The sequence below is a fragment of the Giraffa tippelskirchi genome, chromosome 13 (assembly GCF_054371585.1).
Source record: "Giraffa tippelskirchi isolate mGirTip1 chromosome 13, T2T-mGirTip1v1.2.pri, whole genome shotgun sequence".
NCBI classification, from domain to species: domain Eukaryota; kingdom Metazoa; phylum Chordata; class Mammalia; order Artiodactyla; family Giraffidae; genus Giraffa; species Giraffa tippelskirchi.
The window spans coordinates 119820640-119838747 of NC_137287.1; the positions used below are offsets into that span (position 1 = coordinate 119820640).

Here is an 18108-nt window from a genome sequence, read left to right on the forward strand (position 1 = left end):
CTGACTCTCTCTTACTGTCTCTGAACCGCTATCCAAAAGACTTGCAGCAGCATTAGAAGTACTCATTACCTTCGACAGCGGGCTCCTACCTTCTGTATATGTGTGTTCTAACAAGGGCTTCCCAGGTGGCGCTAATGGGAAAGAACCAGCTGCCCAAAGCAGGAGATGTAGGACCTGCGGGTTTGATCCCTGGGTTGGGAAGATACCTGGAGGAGGGCATGGCAACCCACTCCAGTATTCTTGCCTAGAGAATCCCGTGGACAGAGGAGCCTGGTGGGCTACAGTCCATGGGGTGAAACGACTGAAACGACTTAACATGCTATCAAAGGTCAAAAGAATCAACATTATTTAACGGATGGAAGCATATACCAGGTAATAGAATGTATTAACTAATGCACGGAGTCTGGACCTTAAAGTAGACGAAGAGACATTTTAGTTTCAGAGATTAAACAAAATCTGGCAGTCATTTGGCATGGTCAAACAAAGTAGCCTACTGTATCAAGTCTAAAATTACACTCACACCAAGAAACAAGCAAAAATAAAAAAATCCCAAGGACTTAGCAGGAGGCTTTGTGCCATCTAAACAAGAAGTTACGTTCTGAATGAGCAGTTAGTGGTCACCTCAGGGGCTGAGCTGGAGAAGGAAATGGCAACCCACTCCAGTATTCTTGCCTAGAGAATCCTGTGGACAGAGGAGCCTGGTGGGCTATGGCCCACAGAGTCAGACACGACTGAAGCAACTTAGCATGCATGCATGCATTGGAGAAGGGAATGGCAACCCACTCCAGTGTTCCTGCCTGGAAAATCCCAGGGACGGAGGAGCCTGGTGGGCTGCCGTCTATAGGGTTGCACAGAGTCGGACACGACTGGGGCGACTTAGCAGCAGCAGCAGCAGGGTCTGAGCAGTGATACTAACTTTAAGCACACTAACCTGTCTTTCATGCTCTTCAATCTGCCTTTTTTAGTGTTCCAGGACAAAAATGAGGTAGGAATGAAAAGGGTTTCTTTAAAAATAAGTCATTATAAAGCAAGAGATTTAGGCAAGAAATTGTAAAGAGTAGAAAATACAGTTACAAGTTTTCACTGTACCTGAAACTTCCTGTTAAATCAGATGCTCCTGGTCGCAGCAAAATCTGAGTTATAAAATTGGCCACACGGCTGTCAAAGAAAAGATTTTCTTTATAAAATACAATTTCTACACGAAAGAAATACAGCCAAGTGCAGAGTGCTAAAAATGCTATACTAACTTCATAAATGCAACAAAAATGTTAACTCAATGGAACAAAGAAAGGATTTGTCAGTGAAAGGAGATCTGACAGTTCTCATTTTTTCAGAAAATAAGTATTTTTTTATTCTTTGAATGTGACATGTGGAGATGACCTATATAACAATATTTTCCAAACACTAGGTAAGAATGGTAATAGATTTTTAACTCCACTCGTATATTTGCCAATAGTCGTAACTTAGAATTACAAACATCTGTCATGACAAGGAAAAGTGATCTATCAGGGATTTCGAGCTGCTTTTTCAGATTCAAATCACCAAGGGAGGGCTGTTTCCAACCTCAGTTTGCATTAAAACGGTTTTTTTTTTTTTTGAGGGTGAAGGTAGGAAAGGGTTTTGGTTTTTGGCTATCTCTGCAAACTGACCACAAGTTCCACTCGGAGACTGTCCACTCTGCTTGGACTTCTGTAACAAAATACCACAGACTGGGTGACTTAAACGATGGATACTCAATTCTCACAGTTCTGGAGGCTGAAAAGTCCAACATAAAGGTGATGTAAACTTGGTTCCTGGTGAGGATCCTGCTCCTAGCCTCCAAATGGTGCCTTCCTGGTGTGTGCTCACATGGAGGGTATAGGAGCTCAGGGTGGAGGTAGGGAAAGGCCAAGCTTTCCTGGTTTCTTCTTGAAAGGGCACTAATTCCACCAATAGTGCCCCACATTCAGGACCTCATCTAAGCCTAATTACCTCATCTAAACCTAATTACCTCCCCTAAACTCCATTTCCAAACACCAACACTCCCAGGGTAAGGCACACATGAATTCGGAAACATTCAGCCCATAACAATGACTTTAGGGTCTGTGCTTCAAGCACAACTAAGTATCAATCAATTGTAAGCTATTACTGACTCATAGCTATTACTAATATCTCAAAAAGATGTAAAGTACACTTGGGAAAAAATGACTTTGGTACTGCAGCTGTTTTAGTGTGCTCAGATTCAGAAAACTAGTTGTTCTGGAGGGAGGGAAGGTGGCAGCGAAGCAGTGTGGAAAAAAGTCTCCAACGCCAGGGGAACCATCAAGGTGCTCCTACAAAACACACGGCTAGGGATATAATTGGGATAATGGCTAACAAAAACATACTCCCCTCGCTTCAGTTTGCTTCTGATAGTTACAAAAAAATTCCAAGACATAGTTTATTCCACAAAATGAGTTTGACCCAAGGAATGTGAGAGTATATGTATTTATGTGTATGTGTGCATGTCTATGTATATATTTATACATCTATTGAAGGTAATGCATTTTAAAATTGGGGTCTTTAACCAAAGTGCTACAGTCCATGGGGTCCCAAAAAGTCAGACATGACTGAGCAACTGAACAACAACCACCAAAACGCATAGTCACAGACTTGGGTTCAAATTCCGTTTCTGGACCATAAAAAATGAGACCTTGAGCAAGTGATACATAATCTTTCTCAGCAGTTTTTACTATAAAGTCAATGCAGACATTAAGAAGTCATGAGAGATACAACTCAATATAACTAAATGATCCAACCAGAAGTTGCAAACGGTCTCTCATTGGGACTCCCTGATTTTAAATAGTAGTTTTAACGACCAAATTCAGAGAAGCCTGAGAGATCACTGACTTGTTGGTCTCAACCATTGCTGCACAACAGAATCATCTGGGAACCTGTGAAAAATACTGAGGCTTTCGCACCATCTCTGGAGATCCATTCAAATTGTCTCCAATATGTGTATGCACAAGAAAGGGAAGGGAGGATGAATAGGGAGCAGATGTGTATAATTTCCTCCTACATGATTCTAATCCTCAGAAGGAATGAAAACTGCTCATTTATCTAACCCCTTCATTTCACTGAAGATTGAGGCTTTTACATGTTTTAAGTTTCACAGTTAAGAGGCAAAACTGAACCTAACAGAACCTTTGATAGGAATGAAGTGAGTGATAAAAAGTACAATTAGTAAGAATTTATATAAAGTTGTTATGTTGTTACACAAAAAGCAATCAGCTAGGTAGATCTTTTAGAGATAGAAACATCTCTCTCCAACAACCTAAGTGACATAGACTAAATGTGGTCAAAAATTCTTTGTGGGTCTTCCCATCAAGAGGGGGATTCTATTTTCCCATCCCTTGATTATGAGCTTGCTCTGACCAAGAATTAAAGTGGTGTTAGCCCCAGAGCTTAGGACTCAAGAGTGCCTGCAGCTGTAGCTGTGGAACTTCTAGGTGTTGCCCTTAGGAGGCCATGTAAAGCAGCTGACCCAGCTTTCCAGGCGAGCGGCTCCATGTAGGAGAACTGAGGTGGGCCGGGTCACCAACCAGTACCACGTGCTAAACATGTAAACGAGGCCATCGTGGAGCTACCAGCACAGCTGACCCTCAAGCTGAACGAAACCGCATAAGTGAGCCAGGGGAAGTCACCAGAGGAACCAGTAGCCAAACAAAAGAATTTAGAGAAATAATAAAATGGAAACCGCTTGTTTTACTTCTATTTTATCATAAGGAAAATGAAGCTTAGAAAAGGTAAGATATGCAAGGGGACACAGGTAATTTAAATGACAGAATCAGGATTTTAACCCAGGTCTGCCTCCAAAGCTTCACCACTCTGTTTCTTAGTAAAAGCTGAAATCATGATCTATCTTAAATTATTAGAAAAATATATATTGAAAAGTTATATATTTAGTCCAAAAATAGATGAATAATTCACTTAGAGCTGAAGGTTCACACAAAATAAATTTTGCTGAATTAGATCATTTCTATGAAAGGTTCAAAGGTTTATGCAGATTTTCCCCAAGTAAAAGCATCCAAAATACTCTTAACATAGGAAAGACTGTAGGTAAGAAACTACTTGGGGATAGTGTTTGGAAGTCACAATCTGATTTCACAAACCCCACACGGTGATTTAATCCAAACACTTGTTAAAAACATTATTTCTAATAGTTACACTAAAAGAGAAATCATAAGCACATATTCTATACGTATATACCTGATTATTTTTCTTTTCAAATCCCAGCCATATACACCGCCATTTCCTTTGTAGCGAGTTCCGGAGACAATGTCAAAATTACCCTCCTTTTGCTTCCTGTAGAAAAAATAAACTAGCTGTCAATTTAAAAAAGCCGCTGAGCTTTCAACAAAATTGCTAAAGCAAAGCTTGTACGTATTTTTAATTCTAACAGATATCACGAGAAATTACTTTCTGAAAAGGCTGCAGTAACTCATACTTCTTCCTGCAACATTTGTGTCCATTTCTACCATCTTATTGGTGCTGGATGTACTGCTTTATAGGTTTTTAATTTTGAAAAACTAATGGGTAGTAAATAGAAACACGTGGTTATTTTAATTGCATTTTCCTGACTACATCCCAGGGTGAGTATCTTCTCTTAGGTTTATTAGCCATTTGGATTTCTTCTACATATGGCCTGTTTGCATCTTTCACCCATTTTCTAGTCCACTGGTTCCACTGCCTTATCAGGTCAAAGGAGTTTTTGGGTACTGGCGATCTAAGCAGAGAAGGTATTTTTGAGGTGATTTTATGCAGAGATCAAAGGAGAAGTAGTTGGCATTAAGGAGCTGTGACAGAGCACTTCAGACAAAGGGGAGGGGCAGAGGATGAGTTCAGATTCAAAGGCAGGGGCCACTTACAGAGTGAAGTCAAGTCTGAGTGGCAAGTAAAGGAATGTGGATTTTCCCTGTGTTCACAGGAACTCATGGAAGTGTTCTAAATAGTTGAGTGATACGATCTGACTCTGTTTTTCTATTTAGTTTACGTTCAGAACAGTTTACAAGTTCTTTTTCTGAAAGGTGTCATGGTCTCTTGGATCTTCTAATTACATTACCTGTAAATAAATATAATTTTGTACCCTTTACCAATATATGCTAAGTTCTTATATTACAACATTACTTAAAATTTCCATGTTTAATGATACCTGGTACACCTACAGTCACTGATGAGTTTACTGAAAATTAATTCAACGTTTCACCATTTGGTAAGAGTTTCATGGGGAAATCCACTGGTGGTTAGGATTCCTGCTTTCACTGCTGAGGGCCCAGGTTCAATCCCTGGTCAGGGAACTAGGATCCCACAAGTCGTGGTGGCTTAGTCACTAAGTCGTGTCAGACTCTTGCGACCCCATGGACTGACTGCAGCTTGCCAGGCTCCTCTGTCCGTGGGATCCTCCAGGCAAGAATACTGGAATGGGTTGCCAAGACGGGCAGTGCAGCAAAAAATAAAAAGGTAAGACACCTCCGACTTAGGACTAGGTTGTTTTCAGTATGCTTAAGTGGTTTCCTTCTATTTCTACATTAAAATTTTAAGAAGAAATGGATGGTGAATTTTATGACATACCCTTTAGCACCTATAGACTTAATCAGACTGCCTTCTTTGTTAATGTGATAAATGAATTATTTTGACAGATTCCTGATTTTGGCATTCATTCCTAAAATAAACTCCATCTATTCATAGGTTTTACCCTTTTGATGCAGGGTTTAATTCCATTTAACAGGTAAGGTATTTTTCATCTTTTTCTACTGCGTTTATAGAAATTAACTATAGTTTATAGAATTAGGTAATCAAGGGATTATTTTTTGGTTAGTCCTCTCAGAGCCCCTAAAATACTTCATTTATTCATGTAACTATTCACATGCCTCAAACTTATACATTGGTTTTATTTTTCATAGCAAACTTAAAATAGCATGAGCATTTTAATGAATGAAAAATGAAGTAAAGTCAAAAATCAATATAAGATAAATGACTTGAATCATAATTCTTTCAAATATTAGAAATACCTACCTAATGAATTCAGGAATAAATTTTGGCTGAAATTAAGAATAAACAGTAGGTCAGTAAAATAGGCTAAGATGATAATAAATAGCTAATAAAGACACATACCACTCACATGGTGTGAGAGATCAGCATCCATAATGATTATGTAGTTGCCTGTGGCATGTTTCATCCCATGAATATATGCAGTTCCTAAAAATGAAAACACCTGTATCCATTAAAGGAAGTCACCAGAAATGCTGAGGTCTACATCTAAACAGGGAAGAAACTGCTAAGCATCTCTGAAAAGCATCCATTAGTCCTCTGAAGCTGACACTCAACTATAATCTCACTTTAGTCCTGGGCACCATCTTGTGATGCCTGGACCCCCCACCTAACCTGTCTCTCTCCTTCTGCTCTTCCCATCACTGCTGCCCCACAAAAGCTATCCAGGGAGTGTCTTCCATACTGTAAGCCTGGTACACAAGAGCCCTGTATCTGGGGCCAAAGGTGCAACTAGCAATTACTTAGCCATGTTCATGCCTAAAAGTTCCTCAGGGACTGGGCAGGTAAGGGTAACTAGTCAGGAATTCCTGCGTTCTCTAGCCCCAATCCAACACAGTATCTTATTAGCAAGGTTGAACTCTTCTGACTTCTGTTAAGAAGTGACTATCTATAGGTTTTGGGATTGCCACTGACTGGTTAATAATTCTTGGTGGCTTTCAGGGCAGTTTCAAGATTACTTCAATCCCGAATGACCTTCTGGATTCAAATATTCAGAATATTTGATCATGTCATGAAATCAAGGATCTTCAGGACAGCAGATACTCCATTTCCAAGTACTGTGTCTCCTCCATGCTCCCCCAATTTTTCAGTAATAACACTTCAACATAAAACAACCGTGACCGACAACAGAAATAAAGGCATTCAAGATTTTTATCTCAGAATGAGACTGAGCTCATTTGAGATTTTCTATAACCTCTTACATTGTAAAGACAGAACAGCTTTAAAAAAAAAAACAAAACACCTTTTAAAAACGTTAAACTTAAATGTTCAAGGACTTACAGCTAAGGCAGTGTGCTGGTCCAAATGTTTGCCCTTAGTTCCCTTCTCTGTTCTAAATATATCACAGGGTACTATATTTGTTCTCTTGTCAACTGATTTCCAAACAGCTTTAGGAAGCACAGGAAGAAGGGAGATTTCAAGCAGAAGGGGAAAAGTCCAAGAGTCCTCCCTCTTACTCTGCCTCTCAGCATGGACCAGATTCTCTCCATGGCTCCTGCTTCCACCAGGTATCCGTGACTCTACCATTCTAGCTCTTCCGGGCATGCAGCCTGGGTTCCCGGCTCTAAAAACACCAGCTCCTCCATCGCTGCTCCAGCCCTGGGGGAGTAGCAGTGACCTCCAGCAGCTACTAATCTCCAGTAGCCTCACTCTTCCATTTGGCTTTTCAGAAATTCCTTCACTGGTGTAACCAGATTCTCTATATTAAATTCCTTATATTGAAAGACTTACAATAGTTGGTTTTCCTAAGTGGGCCTTGGTTGATACAGGCAATTCAAGTTAAACCAACTAAATGTCATTAAGATCATTAAAAACCATCCCAGGCGGTCACTGTATTTTGGCCCTGTTCCAAACTGGGAAACTACACATGGGACATCTTACCAAGGTAAGGAGCAGGTATGGGGGTGGTGGTGGGTGGGCAAGAGGTTCTGCTTACCTAGTCCCAGCTTTTTCTCCCGTGGCCTTAGAAGCTGTAAGGATAAGAAATGGCATTTTAACACAGATAATTGAAAATCTAATAAAAACTTTTTAAATAAGTGCTCACTCATTTTAACAGAAATACAGCTGCATTTATTAGAACTTAAAGCAGAATATGCCTAACATTTTTTCCTAATAAAAAATGCATTTAGTAACAAATTAAGTAATTTAACAGCTTTTAATGAAAAGTAACATTTTTACCCAAACCCCCCACCGACAAAATCTTAAACTCCACTCCTCTATCCACCAAAAAACAATGTATTTTTTGTCTATTACTTGATTTATCATTTTAAGCAGTATCTATTGATTCATTCCTAAGAAAACTGAGGATTTAACTCACTTATACCTTTTTGGAATATTTGATAACCATACTTGTTTTCTCAATTCCCTCTCTGATTTTAAATGTTGATATTCCATCAACTTGTCTTGATTTTATGCTTAGATGACCATATCTCATTCTCTATTGGTCCACTCACGTGATTTCAGGTTATATTCCTAAAAGATTGTCTTTCTCTCTCCTTATTGTTTGTCAGTCTTTCCACAGTTTCTGGTTCACATATAAACCGTGACTTACTTAGTTTTTTCCTTTTTTCTCTAAATTTCTGGAAAAGTAGAATGCCAATGTTTGTCACCAAGTTTCTGAGGTAGGGGGATGAAGACTCCCCACTGAGCATTTCCTATGCACCACCCCCTGCACTGGGCAGTATGTAGGCAGACTTCCTCAGACTGCTGCTGCTAAGTCGCTTCAGTCGTGTCCGACTCTGTGCGACCCCATAGACGGCAGCCCACCAGGCTCCGCCATCCCTGGGATTCTCCAGGCAAGAACACTGGAGTGGGTTGCCATTTCCTTCTCCAAACAAAGTATTTTCAATTTAATTCAAACAGGTTATACTTTTTAGCTACATGCAAGCTGCTGTAGGTCTAAAGGAGGAACAAAGGTAAATAAAATACATTCCTACCTGATGAGCTCTTATATACAGGAGAACTAGACATTCAATCAATAATCTATGATAATTACAATTCACTAAACAAAATCAAACGATGTGTCAGGTTTTATCCGATTCTGTGCTTGACGGCTACCGTCAAAATACTGACCTCATCTCGTATTTGCACTGAAAACTCAAATTCTTTAAAGTTTATCTTAGATTTTCTATAACCCTGTGTTTTAGCTTAAAAAAAAAACTTTTCAAATAATAATTTTATTATTTATAATTTTCAGACTTTCAAAGGTTTATATTAAATAGCTCCATCTTTTTTTTCCTCCTGAAATATTCCTTCCAGCCAGTTTGAAAGGCTAGCTAACAAAGCATCTATGAATATTTTATCTGAGATTTTGTAAGGTGGTTCCTAATTTTTCTTCAATTCCCCTGCCCCCAACTAAATATACTTATGGGACCCAAAAAGCAAGCAAGTATCATCTTTGGCATAGCTTCTTATTGGCACACACATACACACACACTCAGTTATTTTCTTAAATGAACTAAATGTGATAAAATAATGATATAATAATAATAATTTCCCTGGTACCACAAGGAAATCGTGACAGTATATGCTATTTTTTCCCTCATCATTTTAAATTTTATTAGATTGATGAGGAAAGTGGAATTCTTTGAAGACCATATTGTTTTAGAATTTGAGGTCAATTCAGCAGGCACAATCAATCACATCTCAAGGTTGAGGTTCTAAGATAAAAGTACTCAAAACACTGTCAGGCTGATGTTTCCAAGTTAAATGGAAGTACATAATGAGACTATTCTACGCATTATGTGAATCAGTGCAGTTGGCCCAGAACCTATAAAAGAAAAACTGAGGAACTGTTGGCCAAAAATATGAATCAACCGTTATCAAAAGTCACTGCAAATCTAAGTTTTTATCTCCTCTGTAAGCTTGTACATCTGGAAAGATTCAGAGAGGACTGAGGTGGGACAGTTGTGTGAACTGAGTCTGTGAGATGGAAGGAAGCCCCAGCACAGGATAGATTTACACTGTACATAAGCATAACACCTTTCCTGGGACTTCGCTGATGGTCCAGTGGCTAGGACTCTGAGCTTCCAATGCATGGGGCCCAGGTTCAGTCCTTGGTCTGGGAACTAGAACCTGCATGCCACAACTAAGATCTGTCACAGCCAAATAAATTAAAAAAAAAGAGAGTGCAACACATTTCCTTTAAAGTCTTCTCATTAACTAAGATCTCCTCTGACAGCATAGAAATTATTTCATTATTGGGATTAATCAAGAATATGTGGACTCAGAGTCTTTTTTTTATGATGTAGACCTCTTTATGCCTATACCAATGGGCTCTCTTTAGCACAAGGGGATAATTTTGCCCTCAAAGGGACGTTTGACGATGCCCAGAGGTATTTTTGGTTACTGCACTCGGGAGGGGGGTTGCTGCTGCATTTTGTGCGTAGAGTCCAGGGCTGATGCTGAACATCCTGTAACATACAGGACAGTCCCTCACAGCAAAGACCCCTCAGGTCCCAAAGTCAGTAGTGCCAAGATTGAGAAATTCTGGTCTATGCAAATTACAAAATACTCAGTGTCTAAAAATGTACTTTCTAATTAAATCGGGATTTAACTGTTTTTGGCCCATGAATTAGCTGAAGTAAACTAAAAAATCTGCTCTAGCATTGATAAAGCCAAACCAGTGGTCAAAAATAAAAATGCCCAAGTTACTCCCGTAGAAGAACAAACAGGCTTTAAGGTATAGTGAGGAAGTTTAAGACTCAGAAAGTCAGTCTATTTCCACAAAACTATCCTACAGATAAAAATAAAACTGCCAAGTTCTTTGAAAAACCATGTTTCACATGAAAACAATTAGTTACCTTTCCCAGCTACAAGCTTTTAGCTGCACACAGCATTCTCTACTGAAAGTACGAGAATACCTAGAGAAAGTGAGCAAGAAATATCAAGGCACACATTACTAACTACAGCCTAGTTTTAAAAATTGTTGTTTAGTTGCTGAGTTGTGTCCAACTCTTTCGAGACCCCATGGCTGCAGCTCACGAGGCTCCTCTGTCCGTGGGATTTTCCAGACAAGAATACTGGAGCGGCTTGCCATTTCCTTCTCCAGGGGACCTTCCCGATGCAAGGATCAAACCCAAGTCTTCCTGCACTGGCAGGAGGATTCTTTACCAGTGAATCAGCAGGGAAGTGCTTAGTTCTATAATACTTCTGAATTCAGTATCATGTTTTAATTCTGCTCTTCAAGGAAACTGATTTGCAGAGTCAGACATAAAGAGTTCATTCAAAGGCCCGCTGTTCTGCTATCATTCTACCAATGACTCAAAATACCAAAGGTATGTAAAACCCCAGGCGCAATGAAAACGCATCTAAACCCCAAGCATACATAGTGCTCTTCGCCTTTTCAGTTTCCAGACAGACGGACTCTGCGCACTGTGCATTCATCACCTTTCCCCCGTATAAACGTAACGGATACGGTAGAAAAATGACTCACAATTCTGTCTGACCCATAGATCTTCTCCAACTGTTCAGCAACGTCCCTTGTTCCATCTGGGCTTCCATCATCTATGATTATAATTTCATAGTTCAAGCCACTAAAATAAAAAAAAATTAAGTTCATATTGCTTGGAGGAGACAGTTGTCTCAAATGAAAAAAGAATTTAAAAGTCACTAACTCCTCCCTAGTATAAGTGGAAATCTATTGCCCTGTTAATTACCAAGGAAAACTTCCATTATCAATTGAAATAAATGTCAAATATTCAGTATATCACTTCCAAACTACGTAAGTGAAAGTCCCTCACTCATGTCCCAGTCTTTGAGACCCCATGGACTAGTCCATGGGATTCTCCAGGCCAGAATACTGGAGTGAGTAGCCTTTCCCTTCTCCAGGGGATCTTCCCAACCCAGGGATCAAACCCAGGCCTCCCGCACTGCAGGCGGACTCTTTACCAGCTGAGCCACAAGGGAAGCCCACTGGGTGCCCCGGGCCCAACAAGAGCAAGTCTTGCCTATTGCTGGGCCCGGTTGCTGGAAAATGCTACTATACAGTCCTGAGATGTTAAAATTCTCATATAAAACATATCCTTTCGTTAAAAAAAAAATATCGTGATCATGTATTTATGTATGATAGAATATCATACGAAATTTTACTTATCTACTTGGGGAATTTTATTTCAAAAATACATTTAAAAGGTATCAAGTCAGTTGAGTAGCTCTGGATGATTATTCTTTTTAACTTAACCCAACAGATTTAAGTAACATAATCAGGAATATGATTTTATTTCACCCTTAAAAAACCCCACTTGAGGATGGTGACAGTCTTTGATACCACTATTTCAAATAATTGTACCCATTACCCCACACTATCAAATCAAAAGCAAAGAACTACCAAAGATGCCAGGGCTTCTAAATTAAGGTCTTTCTATTGTTCTCATTAACTGCACGTGCTAGTTAGCATTCAAAGAACAAGTCAGCCTAATACTTGGCTGTACCTGTGCTCACCATCACATCTTCCCCCACCCCCTTAAAGAAGACATTTTGTTAACTTTACTGGGGAACTTAATGGGGAAAGAGAATGAGGTACAGATAAACCCCCATAACACAACATTATGTTTCCTCTGGTCCTGCTTTAAGAAACAAATGCAAGGAAAACCACCAGAAAATACATTCCACTGTTATAAGGCTTAAAAAAAAAAAAACTCAGCCCCCAGCACACTTGGAAGAAAGCAAAACCCATCCTATGTATTCTCCAACAGCAAAGACCACTTCAGTTCTCCACAGGGCACTAAATCTGGGCATGTGCTTTACAAGTCAAAACAAGTTAAGATGTTGATTCTATTTGTGGTGCTGAGATACTTCGTAAACAAATAGAGTCATTCATAAGCAAAATTATTCCCCTCTACACTTCAAAGCACCAAGACCACCTGAGGAAGAGGTAGCTTAAAGGAATCAAGCTGGGCGGACTTTGGGTAATTTGAGTGCCACTTGAAAAGTAAATAGTTGTTCCCTATTAAACTTCATTCTCCACCCAGAAGTCACTAAAGATAAACTGCACTACAAGAAAGAACAAAGAAAATATCGTATAATCATAAAACAAGCCAGAACAAGATCAGCTACGTGACAATTTCTCTAACTTGGAAGAGTTTGAGAAATCGAAGTATAACTTTTAAAAAAAGTTAAAAGCCATGAATAAAAACTTCGAAAAGCCATGAATGTGAAGATAATTATTTGATTCGATTCAAATAATTATAGATTCAAATAATTATAATCAAACAGCAGTGTTTTTCACTAATCAGCATTTCCCACAATGTAGGTTTAATAAAGCTGGTTGGTTCCCTCTGATGAACGTTGCAGAGTTCTAAGCTGGTACAATTTTTTTTGCCAGCAATTTGGCATTAACTACCAATCTTAAGCACATCTCTGTCGACTCAGCAATTCCACCCCGAAGACTGTATCTCCGGTATACTAGTAAAAGAAAGAATTGTGTAAGGAGCACTTACTACAAATACGTCGTGAACAAAGTCTCCGTTCTCATTTGTAAAACAAAAGTCAAAAGAGGAAAAATAAAAAGTCTGGAAATAACTCGTACTCGATTGAGGGCACCCGGTTGGAAAAAATAAAAGATACATATTATCTAATTTTCAAAGCACTGTAATTTAAGAAGTTTGTATGTGCTGATACCTAAAGATCAGTCAAAGATTTATACATGATCCCCCAAACAAGGTTAATTCGTACTGATACCAGGGTTTTCTGAAGATACAAAAAAAAAAAAGTTTAACGTTTCAAACTCAATATCTCCCAGTTTAACAATCACATCAAACATCCACCTGCGAGTGTGCCGTTCCGCCTTCTCCAGAAGGGTTGCCCAGCCCAGCAGCAGCTCCCTAGCCCACAGGGCCCAAACCTCCCACTTACATAAGCCCTCGGCACGCGGGCGGGAGACCGCGGGCTCGCCCAAGAGTCCCGGCTCCGGCCGCAGCGTCCGGTCGTCTAGCGGAGGGAGAAGCGAGGTCAGGTTTTCGGACCCGCAGGCATTAAAAAGGGTGGCCAGCCCTTCTAAGAAAAGGCGGGCAGGGGGCTGTCAGGGAGTGTACAATAAAGAAGTGCTTCAGCAAACCCAAGGGCGGGACTAAGAATCCGAGACACGAAGAGAAACGCAAAGGTATCCGCCTCTGCTTTCCCCGCAGGGCGGCGTCCTCCCCAGGGTCTCCCGTGGGGGCCGAAGAGAGGCCGGGCAGGGCCGCCTCGCGCAGCCGCCAACGGCCGACACCCAGGCCCGGAAAGCCAGCTCATCTCATTCCTCGGGGAGGGCGGGCCGGCGCGCTACCTCTCGGAGAAGCTCTTCACCAACAGCCAGACGATGAGCGGTAGGTTCTCGCGCTCGTTGTACGTGGGCAAAAGCACCGAATACTTGTCTTGCCGCGGGGCGCGCCCCTTCGGCTCCCGCCGAGACCTAGGAGAGCTTCGACTCGCTTCCTCGGCAGCCATGGCGGAACTGCGCGACAGGCCGGAAGCGGAAACACGTCACGCGGGGGCGGAAGGCGACGGGTTGGACCGGACCAAATCCTGAGAAGGGGGGGTGATCTATGCGGCCGAGTTCTAGTCCCCCTAAGGTTCGCTTCGCAGTTCCTTTGGAAATAGTCAGAAATTGTGAATATTTTAAACTGAGTCTGAGGGTGGCGCAAGAAATGCAGATCTAAATTTATCACCTTTGCTCAAGCTCCATAAAGTTTTTGTTTTGGTTTACTCCGGCCTCGCGACGAAGAAAAGCCGGAAGCGGAAATGCCTTTCACGACGACTTCTGAAAAGAGGCCAGGCATGGCGGCTGGCGAGGAAGTGGTGGCCCTGCAGGCCGAAGTCGCGCAGCGTGAGGAGGAGCTCAGTTCCCTGAAGCAAAGGCTGGCGGCGGCCCTTTCGGCGGGGCAGAAGTCAGCGCGCTCGGTTCCGGTGTCGCCCCTGCCTCCCAGGGCCGCCCTGTCCCGAGAGGAGATCCGGCGTTACAGCCGGCAGCTCGTGCTGCCGGAGCTCGGCGTGCAGGGGCAGCTGCGCCTGGCGGCCGCGGCCGTGCTCGTCGTGGGCTGCGGGGGGCTCGGCTGCCCGCTGGCGCAGTACCTAGCCGCGGCCGGCGTCGGCCGCCTGGGCCTCGTGGACTATGACGTGGTCGAAGCGAGCAACTTGGCCCGCCAGGTGCTGCACGGCGAGGCCCTGGCCGGCCAGGCCAAGGTCTTTTCGGCGGCCGCCGCCCTGCGACGCCTCAATTCGGCGGTGGAGTGCGTGCCCTACGCGCAGGCGCTGACGCCGGCCACGGCGCTGGACCTCGTCCGCCGCTACGACGTGGTGGCCGACTGCTCCGACAATGCGCCCACCCGCTACCTGGTGAGCGACGCCTGTGTGCTCGCCGGCCGGCCCCTCGTGTCCGCCAGCGCGCTGCGCTTCGAGGGCCAGCTCACGGTCTACCACTACGGCGGGGGGCCTTGCTATCGCTGCGTGTTCCCCCGGCCACCCCCAGCGGAGACGGTGACCAGCTGCGCGGATGGCGGGGTACTCGGCGCGGTTACCGGGGTCCTGGGCTGCCTGCAGGCGCTGGAAGTGCTGAAGACCGCTGCGGGCCTGGGCCCCTCTTACAGCGGCCGCCTGTTGCTGTTTGACGCTCTCCGAGGCGATTTCCGCTGTATCCGGCTGCGGAGGCGCAGGCCCGACTGTGCCGCCTGCGGGGAGCGGCCCACCGTGACCGACCTGCAGGACTACGAAAGCTTCTGCGGCTCCTCGGCCACGGATAAGTGCCGCTCCCTCCGGTTGCTGAGCCCGGAGGAGCGGATTTCCGTCATGGACTATAAGCGACTTTTGGATTCCGGGTCACCCCACCTGTTGCTGGACGTCAGGCCTCAAGTGGAGGTGGACATCTGTCGTCTGCCTCACGCCTTGCATATCCCTTTGAAACGTTTGGAACGGAGGGATGCGGAGAGCCTGAAGGTCTTGGGAGAAGCCATCCGGGAAGGGAAGCAGGGCGCACAGGAAGGGGCGTCTGTCCCCATTTATGTGATTTGCAAACTGGGCAACGACTCTCAGAAAGCCGTGAAGATCTTGCAGTCCTGGACAGACTTAGACTCTTTAACAGTTAAGGACGTTGTGGGGGGCCTCATGGCCTGGGCTGCCAAAATCGATGGAACATTCCCGCAGTACTGAGGTAGCCGATGGAGTCTGACCAGCGAAGGGTGTGGGTTGTCATGTTACCTAAAGTTTTTTGGCTTTTATTTATTTGCATTTGTTTTTTTCCAGTAATGTATGGAAGAGCCTGGTATTCTACAGTACTTATTAGGTGGACTTCTTTTTATAAGGATCTTTTAAATTGTAATGTATCGAATGATGTAGTTATTAAGGGGATATAACGTTGTTCCTGTGACCTGTCATATGTTTACGGCACTTGCTGCAAGTGGTGTATTTTGAATTCAGGTCATTGGCCTGTCCTGCGCCCCTCCCCCCGCCAAAATAAAAAGCTTGTCAGGATGTGAGGGCGATCTGGTTGTAACACCTGTTGCCCCTTTGATCGCCAGGGTTGATTCGACTGACCTGGCTAGCTAGGCGGGTGTCTCCTCCTTCACCACTCCCATGCCCTCAGTGAAATCGGACAGCCATCCCTAATGGAGGAGGACGGGTCTTCAGTAAAGGGCCTAGGAGTAGCTGTGCTTCCCGGATAGAACCTCCAAGCAATCTCCCAAGTTTACTTGCTCTTTAAATTGTACATTTTAATGCTTGGAAAGGTGTAGTAAACTTAATTGACTACAGATAAAATAGTTAACATCAGTTTATTGTTTACTAAGACATTTTTTGGGTGTTATTTCTACTTCAAATGCTAAAACATGTTCTAGAGCAGTGGTCCCCAACCATTGTGGCACCAGGGACTGATTCATGGAAGACATGTTTGAGGTGGGGAGGGAGCAGATAATTTCGGTTTCCATCACCCACCTCTCCACTTTGCACTCTGGTACCTAACAAGCCACCAACCAGGACTTGGGTTCCAGGACCCCTTTTATAGAGAAATCAATATTTAAAATGTGAATTATTTAAACATTAAAATGAAAATTACCTGGGACGTGGTCATTTTATTAAGTGTTTCAAATTAATAGTCAAGATACAGTCTAGCAAGATAGAAACCATCTTTGTCAGTTTCTTTTATAAATCACTGATTTGTTTTCTAGGTTTAGCTTCAGGTTCCACCTTCTGTTGTGCAAATAGAAATTTCTAAACTGTGTTGCGTGGCTTGCTTTGAAATCTTCAGGTCCAAGTCCCAACTTTCTGCCCTCCCATGTCCTTGTTTCCATGTTCAACCTGTTATTTTTATTTTTGGCTTTACTGCGTGGCCAGGATGCCAAATACAATATTGAATTAAAGTGAAATAATAAACATTTATTCTCTCCTTTGCAGTTTCAGGTGAAAAACTTTGAATATTTGATCAATATTACCTGTTATTGCTTTACTGTAGTTAAATAACCTTTCAGATTAAATTTCTACTTATAGTTTGCTAAGAGTTTTCATGAATTCATCAGATGCTTTTTCTGCATTCTTACGTGTGTTTTCTCTTCTGTTAACATTGTGAATTCCTTTCTTAATTGTAGCAAACAAACACATAAAGCTCACCCTCCTGACAGTCTCCGTGTGTACAGAACAGTATTGTCAGCTACATACACGTGCTGGCACCAGATTCCAGAAGCCCCCATCCTGCATGACTGAGACTTGACGCCTACAGAGCATCTCCCCATCACTCCCCTTTAATTTACCTTTTCTATTTTTAAATCTAGTCCAGCATTTTGTTTGTTTTCTTAGGTGACAGCATTTTCATGAAATGGCAGGTAGTCCAACTTCCAACATATACAACGAAATTAAAAGCGAACATGTGGCATTTGAGTATATATTAGAGACAATCCAAATATCCGAAGGGAGCCTCTCTTCTCCAGCTGATTGTTTTATGCAAGCTTATAATTGTCAGAAATCACACATACAAATGTAAAATGTTTGCATCTCTGAGTTTTAAAGTTTCAAAGCATTGTGGGCCAGGACTTCCCTGGTGGTCTGGTGGTTAAAAATCTGCCTGCCAATTCAGGGGACACAAGTTCGATCCCTGGTCTGGGAAGATTCCATGTGCCTGGGGGCAGATAAGCTTAGGCATCACATCTACAGAGCCTGTGCTCCCTAGAGCACATGCTCCACAACAAGAGAAGCCACCAGGATGAGGCGCTCCAGCACAGCCAAAAATCACTTATTAATTGTAAAAAAGATATTGCAGTCCAAAGGACTCTCAAGAGTCTCTTCCAACATCACAGTTCAAAAGCATCAATTCTTTGGCGCTCAGCTTGCTTTATGGTCCAACTCGCGACATCCATA

At 42.7% G+C, this 18108-nt stretch overlaps 3 protein-coding genes across 7 annotated transcripts in view; 1 reads left to right on the top strand and 2 right to left on the bottom strand.

Annotated features, from left to right (window-relative positions):
• The window catches only part of ADNP (activity dependent neuroprotector homeobox), a 50969-nt gene extending 36728 nt beyond the window's left edge, over positions 1 to 14241 (bottom strand). Inside the window, exons 1-7 of one of the 2 annotated variants that reach the window (XM_081560309.1) lie at positions 14054 to 14241; positions 11222 to 11321; positions 7724 to 7757; positions 6140 to 6216; positions 6034 to 6059; positions 4228 to 4323; positions 1090 to 1158 (exon numbers count right to left, since the gene is read on the bottom strand). The gene's annotated coding sequence lies outside the window, so the exon portion shown is untranslated. Of the gene's footprint in view, positions 1 to 1089; positions 1159 to 4227; positions 4324 to 6033; positions 6060 to 6139; positions 6217 to 7723; positions 7758 to 11221; positions 11322 to 14053 lie in introns of those variants that run through there. The other variant, XM_081560310.1, reaches the window with a different exon arrangement.
• Positions 1 to 14836, bottom strand: part of DPM1 (dolichyl-phosphate mannosyltransferase subunit 1, catalytic) — a 42387-nt gene extending 27551 nt beyond the window's left edge. For 2 of the 4 annotated variants that reach the window (XM_081560316.1, XM_081560315.1), the window contains exons 1-8: positions 14436 to 14836; positions 14054 to 14355; positions 11222 to 11321; positions 7724 to 7757; positions 6140 to 6216; positions 6034 to 6059; positions 4228 to 4323; positions 1090 to 1158 (exon numbers count right to left, since the gene is read on the bottom strand). In XM_081560316.1, coding sequence (XP_081416442.1) covers positions 1090 to 1158; positions 4228 to 4323; positions 6034 to 6059; positions 6140 to 6216; positions 7724 to 7757; positions 11222 to 11321; positions 14054 to 14214 — 563 coding nt within the window. In that variant the 5' untranslated portion in view covers positions 14215 to 14355; positions 14436 to 14836. Of the gene's footprint in view, positions 1 to 1089; positions 1159 to 4227; positions 4324 to 6033; positions 6060 to 6139; positions 6217 to 7723; positions 7758 to 11221; positions 11322 to 14053 lie in introns of all 4 variants that reach the window. The other 2 variants (XM_081560317.1, XM_081560318.1) reach the window with 2 other exon arrangements.
• MOCS3 (molybdenum cofactor synthesis 3) lies at positions 14520 to 17252 on the top strand. Its single transcript, XM_081560314.1, has one exon. The coding sequence runs from the start codon at positions 14545 to 14547 to the stop codon at positions 15910 to 15912; it is 1368 nt and encodes a 455-aa protein (XP_081416440.1). The 5' UTR covers positions 14520 to 14544; the 3' UTR covers positions 15913 to 17252.
• The last annotated feature ends 856 nt before the right edge of the window (positions 17253 to 18108 follow it).